The sequence below is a fragment of the Oncorhynchus tshawytscha genome, linkage group LG22 (assembly GCF_018296145.1).
Source record: "Oncorhynchus tshawytscha isolate Ot180627B linkage group LG22, Otsh_v2.0, whole genome shotgun sequence".
Taxonomy (NCBI): domain Eukaryota; kingdom Metazoa; phylum Chordata; class Actinopteri; order Salmoniformes; family Salmonidae; genus Oncorhynchus; species Oncorhynchus tshawytscha.
This window is the reverse complement of record NC_056450.1, coordinates 43,484,382-43,496,911: the sequence shown is the minus strand read 5'-3', so window position 1 is coordinate 43,496,911 and position 12,530 is coordinate 43,484,382. Positions and strand designations below refer to the sequence as shown.

The 12,530-nt window shown below is 43.8% G+C and overlaps 1 protein-coding gene across 1 annotated transcript in view; it reads left to right on the top strand.

Annotated features, from left to right (window-relative positions):
• Positions 1–12,530, top strand: part of LOC112241444 (FYVE, RhoGEF and PH domain-containing protein 1) — a 161,868-nt gene that overhangs the window by 72,795 nt on the left and 76,543 nt on the right. Inside the window, exons 2-3 of the mRNA XM_042304320.1 lie at positions 10,600–10,890; positions 11,708–11,921. Of these exons, the coding sequence (XP_042160254.1) occupies positions 10,600–10,890; positions 11,708–11,921 (505 nt within the window). The remainder of the gene's footprint in view (positions 1–10,599; positions 10,891–11,707; positions 11,922–12,530) is intronic.

The window sequence follows — 12,530 nt, the reverse complement described above, 5'->3', positions numbered from 1 at the left end:
TGCCTCTTTGCTTGACATCATGGGAAAATCAAAAGAAATCAGTACGCTGGAGGAAACAGAAACAAAAGTATCTATATCCACAGTAAAACTAATCCTATATTGACATAACCTGAAAGGCCGCTCAGCAAGAAAGAAGCCACTGCTCCAAAACCACTATAAAAAAACAGACTACGGTTTGCAACTGCACATGGAGACAAAGCTCGTACTTTTTGGAGAAATGTCTTCTGATCTGATGAAACACAAATGGAACTGTTTGACCACATTGACCATCGTTATGCTTGGAGGAAAAAGGGGGATGCTTGCAAGTAGTAGAACACCATCCCAACCGTGAAGCACGGGGGTGGCAGTGTCATGTTGTGGGGGTGCTTTGCTGCAGGAGAGACTGGTGCACTTCACGAAGCACGGGGGTGGCAGTGTCATGTTGTGGGGGTGCTTTGCTGCAGGAGAGACTGGTGCACTTCACAAAATAGATGGCATCATGGGGAAGGAAAATTATGAGGATATATTGAAGCAACATCTCAAGACATCAGTCAGGAAGTTAAATCTTGGTCACAAATGGGTCTTCCAAATGGACATTGACCCAAAGCATACTTCCAAAGTTGTGGCAAAATGGCTTAAGGACAACAAAGTCAAGGTATTGGAGTGGCCATCACAAAGCCCTGACCTCAGTCCTATAGAACATTTGTGAGCAGAACTGAAAAAGTGTGTGCGAGCAAGGAGGCCTACAAACCTGACTCGGTTACACCAACTCTGTCAGGAGGAATGGGCCAAAATTCACCCAACTTATTGTGGGAAGCTTGTGGAAGGCTACCTGAAACCTTTGACCCAAGTTAAACAATTTAAAGGGAATGCTACCAAATACTTGTTGAGTGTATGTAAACTTCTGACCCACTGGGAATGTGATGAAAGAAATAAAAACTGAAATAAATCATTCTCTTTACTATTATTCTGACAATTCACATTCTTAACTGACCTAAAACAGGGAATGTTTAATCTGATTAAATATCAGGAATTGTGAAAAACTGGGTTTAATTGTATTGGCTAAGGTGTAAACATACAACTTCAAATCAAATCAAATGTTATTGGTCACATACACATGGTCAGCAGATTTTATTTGTCACATTCACATGGTTAGCAGATGTTAATGGTCACATACACATGGTTAGCAGATGTTAATGGTCACATACACATGGTTAGCAGATGTTAATGGTCACATACACATGGTTAGCAGATGTTATTGGTCACATGGTTAGCAGATGTTATTGGTCACATGGTTAGCAGATGTTATTGGTCACATGGTTAGCAGATGTTATTGGTCACATACACATGGTTAGCAGATGTTATTGGTCACATACACATGGTTAGCAGATGTTATTGGTCACATACACATGATTAGTAGATGTTAATGCCAGTGTAGCGAAATGCTTGTGCTTCTAGTTCCGACCGTGCAGTAATATCTAACAAGTAATCTAACAATTTCACAACAACTACCTTATACACACAAGTGTAAAGGAATGAATAAGAATATGTGCATATAAATACATGGATGAGCGATGGCCGAACGGCATAGGTAAGATGCAGCAGATGGTATGGACTACAGTATATACATATGAGATGAGTAATGTAGGGCATGTAAACATTATATGAAGTGGCATTGTTTAAAGTGACTAGTGATACATTTATTACATCCAATTTTTTATTATTAAAGTGGCTAGAGTTGAGTCAGTGTGTTGGCAGCAGCCACTCAATGTTAGTGGTGGCTGTTTAACAGTCTGATGGCCTTGAGATAGAAGCTGTTTTTCAGTCTCTCTGTCCCTGCTTTGATGCACCTGTACTGACCTCGCCTTCTGGATGATAGCGGGGTGAACAGGCAGTGGTCGGGTGGTTGTTGTCCTTGGTGATCTTTTTGGCCTTCCTGTGACATCGGGTGGTGTAGGTGTCCTGGAGGGCAGGTAGTTTGCCCCCGGTGATGCGTTGTGCAGACCTCACTGCCCTCTGGAGAGCCTTACGGTTGTGGGCGGAGCAGTTGCCGTACCAGGCGGTGATACAGCCCGACAGGATGCTCTCGATTGTGCATCTGTAGAAGTTTGTGAGTATTTTTGGTGACAAGCCAAATATCTTCAGCCTCCTGAGGTTGAACAGACGCCGTTGCGACTTCTTCACCACGCTGTCTGAACTTAAAACTTTCCACCTTCTCCACTACTGTCCCATCGATGTGGATGGGGGGTGCTCCCTCTGCTGTTTCCTGAAGTCCACAATCATCTATTTTGTTTTGTTGATGTTGAGTGTGAGGTTGTTTTCCTGACATCACACTCCGAGGGTCCTCAGCTTCTCCCTGTAGGCCGTCTCGTTGTTGTTGGTAATCAAGCCTTCCACTGTAGTGTCGTCTGCAAACTTGATGATTGAGTTGGAGGCGTGCATGGCCACGCAGTCATGGGTGAACAGGGAGTACAGGAGAGGGCTCAGAACGCACCCTTGTGGGGCCCCAGTGTTGAGGATCAGCGGGGTGGAGATGTTGTTTCCTACCTTCACCACCTGGGGGCGGCCCGTCAGAAAGTCCAGGACCCAGTTGCACAGGACGGGTTGAGACCTGGGATTGAGACCCAGGGTCTCGAGCTTAATGACGAGTTTGGAGGGTACTATGGTGTTAAATGCTGAGCTGTAGTCAATGAACAGCATTCTTACATAGGTATTCCTCTTGTCCAGATGGGTTAGGGCAGTGTGCAGTGTGGTTGCGATTGCCTCGTCTGTGGACCTATTGGGGAGTTAAGCAAATTGGAGTGGGTCTAGGGTGTCAGGTAGGGTGGAGGTGATATGGTCCTTGACTAGTCTCTCAAAGCACTTCATGATGACGGAAGTGAGTGCTACGGTGCGATAGTCGTTTAGCTCAGTTTCCTTAGCTTTCTTGGGAACAGGAACAATGGTGACCCTCTTGAATTATGTGGGAACAGCAGACTGGGATAAGGATTGATTGAATATGTCCGTAAACACACCACCGCTAAAATGACATCTGGCGCCGACAGAGATGGTCGCCTCGCTTCGCGCTCTTAGGAAACTGTGCAGTATTTAGTTTTTAAAATGATTTCTTACACTGTTACCCCAGTAAATCTTAAGTATTATTACATACAGCCGGGAGGACCTATTGGATATAAGAGCAACGTCAACTCACCAACATTATGACCAGGAATACGACTTTCCCGAAGCGGATCCTCTGTTTGATCTACCAAACAATGGATCGGATCCCAGCAGGAGACCCGAAACAACGGTGCTGCACAAGGGGCAGACGAAACGGTCTTCTGGTCAGGCTCCGTAGACGGGCACATCGCCCACCGCTCCCGAGTATACTACTTGCCAATGTCCAGTCTCTTGACATCAAGGTAGTTGAAATCCGAGCAAGGGTTGCTTTCCAGAGAGACATCAGAGATTGCAACATTCTCTGTTTCATGGAAACATGGCTCACTTGGGATACGTTATCAGAGTCGGTACAGCCAGTTTCTTCATGCATTGCGCCGTTATAAACAAACATTTCTCTGGTAAGAAGAAGGGCGGGGGGGTATTGCCTTATGATTAACGAGTCGTGGTGTGATCATAACAACATACAGGAACTCAAGTCCTTTTGTTCACCTGACCTAGAATTCCTTACAATCAAATGCCGACCGCATTATCTACCAAGAGAATTTTCTTTGATTATAATCACAGTTGTATATTTCCCCCCCAAGCAGACACTTTGACGGTCCTGAAAGATCTTCATTGGACTCTATGTAAACTGGAAACCACATATCTCGAGGCTGCATTTATTGATCCCGACTGAGGTTCTGATTTAACAGATCCTGACTGAGGTTCTGATTTCAACAGATCCTGCCCGAGGTTCTGATTTCAACAGATCCTGCCCGAGGTTCTGATTTCAACAGATCCTGACGAGGTTCTGATTTAACAGATCCTGACAAGGTTCTGATTTCAACAGATCCTGACGAGGTTCTGATTTCAACAGATCCTGGCTGAGGTTCTGATTTCAACAGATCCCATCTGAGGTTCTGATTTAACAGATCCTGACTGAGGTTCTGATTTAACAGATCCTGACAAGGTTCTGATTTCAACAGATCCTGGCTGAGGTTCTGATTTCAACAGATCCTGACGAGGTTCTGATTTCAACAGATCTCGTCTGAGGTTCTGATTTAACAGATCTGGATCTATAGTGTTGAGGATTTGATCTTGATCTTTAGGGGTCTTGTGTATCAAAATATGTAACATTTTCATTGTGGAGGTATTTTGTGCAGCAGCAGTTGTAAGAATGCATCCATATGTTTTGATAAACAACAACACGGAGAACACCATGAGACAGTTGATAAACAACAACAAGGAGAACACCATGAGACAGTTGATAAACAACAACAAGGAGAACACCATGAGACAGTTGATAAACAACAACAAGGAGAACACCATGAGACAGTTGATAAACAACAACAAGGAGAACACCATGAGACAGTTGATAAACAACAACAAGGAGAACACCATGAGACAGTTGATAAACAACAACAAGGAGAACACCATGAGACAGTTGATAAACAACAACAAGGAGAACACCATGAGACAGTTGATAAACAACAACAAGGAGAACACCATGAGACAGTTGATAAACAACAACACAAGAGGACAAGATAGAGAAGAGGGCTGTACTGTTTTTAAAAAACTCTCTCTCTTTCTCATCTCTCTCTTTCTCTCTTTCCCTCTCTCTCTCTCCATCTCTGTCCCCCCCCGTTCTCTGAAGTATATTTAGTAGAGCATGTGGAAGTCATTAGCCCCCAGGCAGCCTGTAGTCGGTAGGCTAGCCTACACAGGAGCCTCAGCATTATCATGTGGAACCTATTAGCCCCCAGCCAGCCTGTAGTCGGTAGGCTAGCCTACACAGGAGCCTCAGCATTATCATATGGAACCTATTAGCCCCAGTTAGAGGAGAGGACAGCAATACTGTTTTAACAGGGCAGCAACTTCACCCAATAGCAAGAGGAGATGCTCTCTCCCTCCAACCTCCCTCTCTAAAAAGCCTCATTCCATATTGCTCTCTCTCTCTCCCTCCAACCTCCCTCTCTAGAAAGCCTGATTCCATATTGCTCTCTCTCTCTCTCCCCTCTAGAAAGCCTCAACCTCCCCCAACCTCCCTCTCTAGAAAGCCTCATTCCATATTGCTCTCTCTCTCCCTCTCTAGAAAGCCTCATTCCATATTGCTCTCTCTCTCCCTCTCTAGAAAGCCTCATTCCATATTGCTCTCTCTCTCCCCTCCAACCTCCCTCTCTAGAAAGCCTCATTCCATATTGCTCTCTCTCTCCCCCCAACCTCCCTCTCTAGAAAGCCTCATTCCATATTGCTCTCTCTCTCTCCCCCATTGCTCTCCATCTCTCTCTCCTCCCTCCAACCTCCCTCTCTAGAAAGCCTCATTCCATATTGCTCTCTCTCTCTCCCTCCAACCTCCCTCTCTAGAAAGCCTCATTCCATATTGCTCTTCTCTCTCTCCCTCCCTCCAACCTCCCTCTCCTCATTCCAGAAAGCCTCATTCCATATTGCTCTCTCTCTCTCCCTCCAACCTCCCTCTCTAGAAAGCCTCATTCCATATTGCTCTCTCTCTCTCCTCCAACCTCCCTCTCCCTCCAAAAGCCTCATTCCATATTGCTCTCTCTCTCCCCCCAACCTCCCTCTCTAGAAAGCCTCAAAGCCTCATTCCATATTCCATATTGCTCTCTCTCTCTCCCTCCTAGAAAGCCTCATTCCATATTGCCTCCTCTCCCTCTCTAGAAAGCCTCATTCCATATTGCTCTCTCTCCCCCAACCTCCCTCTCTAGAAAGCCTCATTCCATATTGCTCTCTCTCTCTCCCCAACCTCCCTCTCTAGAAAGCCTCATTCCATATTGCTCTCTCTCTCTCCCCCAACCTCCCTCTCTAGAAAGCCTCATTCCATATTGCTCTCTCTCTCTCCCCCAACCTCCCTCTCTAGAAAGCCTCATTCCATCTCTCTCTCTCTCCCCCCAACCTCCCTCTCTAGAAAGCCTCATTCCATATTGCTCTCTCTCTCTCCCTCCAACCTCCCTCTCTAGAAAGCCTCATTCCATATTGCTCTGTTTCGAGTTTGACAGTGGTCATATTTTCCCAGCCTCTTCCCAGCTTGCACATTTAGTTATTTGGAAGTTCTGGGAATGAAGCCATACATTTCCTGACCTGTAAAATGTTCACTTTCGCTTGTAAATGCCCAAACTAATCAAAAATGACATTCGGTAGCTCCTACCCAATATACAAATAACTTTATGAGCTGGATTGGCCGTCTTTGCAATTGGTGTATTTTTGTTTGCGCTCGTTAACATATTTAGCAAGCAGCCTCTATGTAAAATCAATATGACTTGTGTTCATTTTGTTAGCATTCTGGTAATGGACGCCCAATGGTCTGTTTTTCCTTCATTTTTAAACCCCCCTTGTGTACTAAGCTGGTATAGTGGTAAATCCTGACATAAGAGAAGGCTGGTATGATGAAATGAAAATATAGATGCCACCCAACCCTAACATTCTTAGAACAGAGGAGAACTCTGGGAACTCTGGGAACTCTGGGAACTCTGGGAACTCTGGGAACTCTGGGAACTCCGGGAACTCCGGGAACTCTGGGAACTCCGGTTCCTTGAACATTTTCCTGGGAGGTTTTATTAGCGCTCTGAGAACGGAAATTATATTTTATTTGGAGTAAAAAAAAAGAAAAGAAAATTCTTTAAAACGTTCACTGAATGTTTCAATACTTTTAATAACACTTTTAGCTTCTCCACAAATAGAACACATGGACATTCATTTCTATATGCATCAATCATGCAAACACATTTGTTTTATTGTGACACGGCATTAGTGAGATTCAAACCTGTAATCTTCTGTTGTTTATCCATGGAATTAGTTCACTGCACCACCAGGATGGAGCTCACATGGCATGTTGTTTTTTTGTATGCATACAAAGCTGATCATTTTCGTCTATTCAAACAAACCTCATTTCAAAGGAATCAAGCACTCATTAGGATCAGGTGTGGCCAATCAGTGGGCGTGGCCGACACAAATCAAAGTTTATTTGTCACGTCGCCAAATTCAATAGACCTTACAGTGAAATGCTTACTTACAAGCCCTAACCAACAGTGCAATTTTTAAGTAAAAACTAGGTATTAAGTAAACAATAGATAAGTAAAAAAAATAAAAAAATAAAAAGTAAAATGACAGTAAAAATATCAGTAGCGAGGCTCTATATAGGTGGTACAGGTACAGAGTCAATTTTGGGGATAGAGGATGGACAGAGTTTTGTTGATGCTGAGCACGGAATGTATATGTTTTTAAATAACATTCTTAGAACGTTCTCTGAACGTTACTGAAGTTTTTAATGGACGCTTTCTTCACGTTCTCAGAACATTTTGAGAACATGACTCATGAAAACAGGAAAAGGAGGACCGAGCACTCCCCCATTCTCATTGAAGGGGCTGTAGTGGAGCAGGTTGAGAGCTTCAAGTTCCTTGGTGTCCACATCACCAACAAACTAACATACAGTAAAACAGTCATGAAGAAGGCAGGACTATTCACCATCAAGGAGATGGAAAAGGTTTCGGCATGGGTCCTCAGATCCTAAATAACATTTGTCACGTGATGAAACCAGTAGGAAACGTTAATGCTGAAGAACTGAAATTCCCCCAGAAGAACTTTATTTGTTAACGTTCTCTGAACTATTTGAGAACATTCCCAACGTCAAACCAGTTTCAAGAACGTTCCTAGAACATTACCAAAATAGAAATTAAATGTAACCATGTTCTAACTTTTAGGAAACGTTCTGTTAACGTAAAGAAAAACCAAGAAAATTTCTTTTTTTGGTTGTCAAGTGCTGAGAATGTTTCAAAGCCAAGCAACTATCCTGCACCGTTCCCAGAACGTCGTGGGAAGGTTGTATGCGAAATAACCATAGGACAACCATTCTCTTACCAAGCTCTAGGAAATATATGGTTCTAAGAACGTTATGTGTAAGCTGGGATCCCTTACTTTGTCATTTAGGTGGTAAGGTTAGGCTGTTGAAATGACAGTTTGAGCCAATAAGACATCCATTCTTTCAGTCTATCTTTATGTCCTCTTCAGTAAACATACTACTGTTCTCTCATGTGTCTGTCAAAGTTAAAGCATTTATTTTTTTCTCTCCATAAAATCATTTGTTTTCCTCTTACTGCTCTGTTCCCCAGAGGCGTAGAAAACCATCGCCATGTCTCGTCAGCAGTCTGTCTGCGAACGGCAGGTCACTCAAATGCACACAGACACACACACACACACACACACACACACACACACACACACACACACACACACACCACACCCTGAAGGACTGAGGGTTTGACGCTCTGCAGCTCTGTCTATAATAACACTAGTAAACACAGGGACTGAGTGCATCTGGAATGGAACATTCTCAATGTAGTGCACTACTTATGTAGTTCCCCATAGGACTCTGTTCAAAACTAGTGCACTATGTAGGGAATAGGGTGCCATAGGGCTCTGGTCTAAAGTAGTGCACTAAAATAGGGAATAGGGTTCCATAGGGCTCTGGTCTAAAGTAGTGCTCTATATAGAGAATAGGGTGCCATAGGGCTCTGGTCTAAACTAGTGCACTAGATATATAGGGAATAGGGTGCCATAGGGCTCTGGTCTAAAGTAGTGCACTATGTAGGGAATAGGGTGCGATTTTAGAGGCAGATAGAGTCATACCCAAACACACCCACTAACTAACACACACACACACACACACACACATACACATACACATACACATACACACACACACACTGAGACAGGCTTTTAAAGGCACAGTCAGCAATATGACATCATCGTACAAAGCGGGGAGTCTTCCTGGTTTTCAGACATCAACAACAACAACGACAGAATTCCAATCTGCCCAGACTATCGGTCCTGTACGTACTGTACAGGACGTGTTCCATTCACCTCATACTACTGTTACTGTCCTGCATCTCACAAGACTGTATTAGCACGCTGAGCTAAAGCCCAAATATTAGCTTTACGAAGCTAACACACGTCAGCAGGTTTCAGGCAAGGTTACTCATCAACACAAGTGTGCTTTACTTAACGCTGTTATCTCCATTAATATAGGGCACCTGGCTGACACTGTTATCTCCATTAATATAGGGCACCAGGCAGACACTGTTATCTCCATTAATATAAGGCACCAGGCAGACACTGTTATCTCCATTAATATAGGGCACCAGGCAGACACTGTTATCTCCATTAATATACACCACCAGGCAGACACTGTTATCTCCATTAATATAGGCACCAGGCAGACACTGTTATCTCCATTAATATACACCACCAGGCAGACACTGTTATCTCCATTAATATAGGGCACCTGGCAGACACTGTTATCTCCATTAATATAGGGCACCTGGCAGACACTGTTATCTCCATTAATATAGGGCACCTGGCAGACACTGTTATCTCCATTAATATAGGGCACCTGGCAGACACTGTTATCTCCATTAATATAAGGCACCTGGCAGACACTGTTATCTCCATTAATATAAGGCACCTGGCAGACACTGTTATCCAAACAGACTTACAGTGCGGTGAGTTCTTGTACGATCCCTGCGGAAATAGAACTGGTAACCTTGGCGGTGTTACATAAGCATTAACACCGCAGCACATTGACCAATTAAAGATTAGTGTCCAGCAGAGCGAACTGAAACAGATTGCATCTATCTGCCTGTGGCATCATCGTTTCCTCATTAGCCGAGCCAGTCTATTTTATTGTCTCTGGTCTCTGGACGCCTTTCTCTTTGAACATTGACTGTGGAATGAAAAAATATATATATGTAAGAAAAGCAGTCATTAATCCCAGTGATAAAACACACACTCTCTCTACCACTGTTCGTTACACTTCCCATGTTTAATTCTTACCGAATTCTACTTGAATCCTACTTGATTGCTACTTGAATTCTACTTGAACCCTACTTGATCGCTACTTGAATTCTACTTGAATCCTACTTGATTGCTACTTGAATTCTACTTGAATCCCACTTGATTGCTAGTTGAATTCTACTTGAATCCTACTTGATTGCTACTTGAATTCTACTTGGATCCTACTTGATTGCTACTTGAAATCTACTTGAATCCTACTTGATTGCTACTTGAATTCTACTTGAATCCTACTTGATTGCTAGTTGAATTCTACTTGAATCCTACTTGATTGCTACTTGAATTCTACTTGGATCCTACTTGATTGCTACTTGAAATCTACTTGAATCCTACTTGATTTCTACTTGAATTCTACTTGAATCCTACTTGATTGCTAATTGAATGCTACTTGAATCCTACTTGATTGCTACTTGAATTCTACTTGAAAAGCAAACCGAGGAAGTTGACACAGACAACCAGTTGGATTGAAGTGTTGTACATCCATGGTAGGAGAAAGCCTTGACTGGCCTGTCTGTCTGTCCCTCCCCCCAGGCCACTCCACCTCCAATCCCAGGTATAATCTATATTGTATATGTATGTACGTATTTATGTATACTTGATGTCCAGTCTTTGTTTCTTCCCTAGGCCCGTCCTCTTCCAGTCCTCGGCTGATGACTAAGAGCCTGTCTCTGGATCCTGGTGCTCACGGTGCCTGCCTCGGGGCCCATGCCGATGACTCAGACACCCAGACCCCTCGCCTCAGCTCAGACCCCGGATCCCTAACCTCCGGGTCCCTTGGTCTGCACCCATCCATGCCCCTGCTGTACCCAGCTGGACACGGCTGTAACGGAGGAGACAACGGGAGTGGAACTCCTCAGGAAGTGCCCTCCACCGCCCTCAAGAGACGCCCTCCTCTACCTGGGCCTAAACCACAAGGTAACATATCAGTCTTACCGTATCAACTATAAAATCTTCCACTTCACAATGAGAAACCGAAGTAGGACAATAAATAGACAGTACGTTGCTCTGTACCTGTGCAGTAACACTGTCGTTACTGTAGTTTAAATACATTTTACGAAGATGACCAACACCTGTATGTTGTGTTATTTCTCCTCAGTCAGTAACCTGTTATTTCTCCTCAGTCAGTAACCTGTTATTTCTCCTCAGTCAGTAACCTGTTATTTCTCCTCAGTCAGTAACCTGTTATTTCTCCTCAGTCAGTAACCTGTTATATCTCCTCAGTCAGTAACCTGTTATTTCTCCTCAGTCAGTAACCTGTTATTTCTCCTCAGTCAGTAACCTGTTATTTCTCCTCAGTCAGTAACCTGTTATTTCTCCTCAGTCAGTAACCTGTTATTTCTCCTCTCAGTAACCTCAGTCAGTAACCTGTTATTTCTCCTCAGTCAGTAACCTGTTATTTCTCCTCAGTCAGTAACCTGTTATTTCTCCTCGGTCAGTAACCTGTTATTTCTCCTCAGTCAGTAACCTGTTATTTCTCCTCAGTCAGTAACCTGTTATATCTCCTCAGTCAGTAACCTGTTATTTCTCCTCAGTCAGTAACCTGTTATATTTCCTCAGTCAGTAACCTGTTATTTCTCCTCAGTCAGTAACATGTTATTTCTCCTCAGTCAGTAACCTGTTATTTCTCCTCAGTCAGTAACCTGTTATTTCTCCTCAGTCAGTAACCTGTTATTTCTCCTCAGTCAGTAACCTGTTATATCTCCTCAGTCAGTAACCTGTTATTTCTCCTCAGTGCCCCCAAAGCCTCCTCACCTGCAGCAGAGTGCTGGTGCTCCTAGGCCCTGCCCCCGCGTCCCGGACAAGCCCCTCCCACCTCCCCCACCCTGCAGACCTCTGCCTGCAGACCCCAGAGGGGGAGGACCCTGCCGACTGCCGACACTCCCCCGCGCCGAGGGACGCTCCTCCCCCACCGCCTGTGTGCTCTCCCTCATTGAGAAGTTTGAGAGGTAAGATAGATCGATAGATAGAAAGATAGACAGACATACTGTAAAGACAGACATACTGTAAAGACAGACAGACAGACAGACAGACAGACAGACAGACAGACAGACAGACAGACAGACAGACAGACAGACAGACAGACAGACAGACAGACAGACAGACAGACAGACAGACAGACAGACAGACAGACAGTTGAAGTTGGAAGTTAAAGTCATTAAAAGTCATTTTTCAACCACTACACACATTTCTTGTTAACAAACTATAGTTATGGCAAGTCGGTTAGGACATCTACTTTGTGCATGACACAAGTAATTTTTCCAACAATTGTTTACAGACAGATTATTTCACTTATAATTCACTGTATCACAATTCCAGTGGGTCAGAAGTTTACACTAAGTTGACTGTGCCTTTAAACAGCTTGGAAAATTCCCCAAAATTATGTCATGGCTTTAGAAGCTTCTGATAGGCTAATTGACATAATTTGAGTCAATTGGAGGTGTAGCCGTGGATGTATTTCAAGGCCTACCTTCAAACTCACTGCCTCTTTGCTTGATATCTTGGGAAAATCAAAATAAATCAGCCAAGAACCTTTGGTTCATCCTTGGGAGCAATTT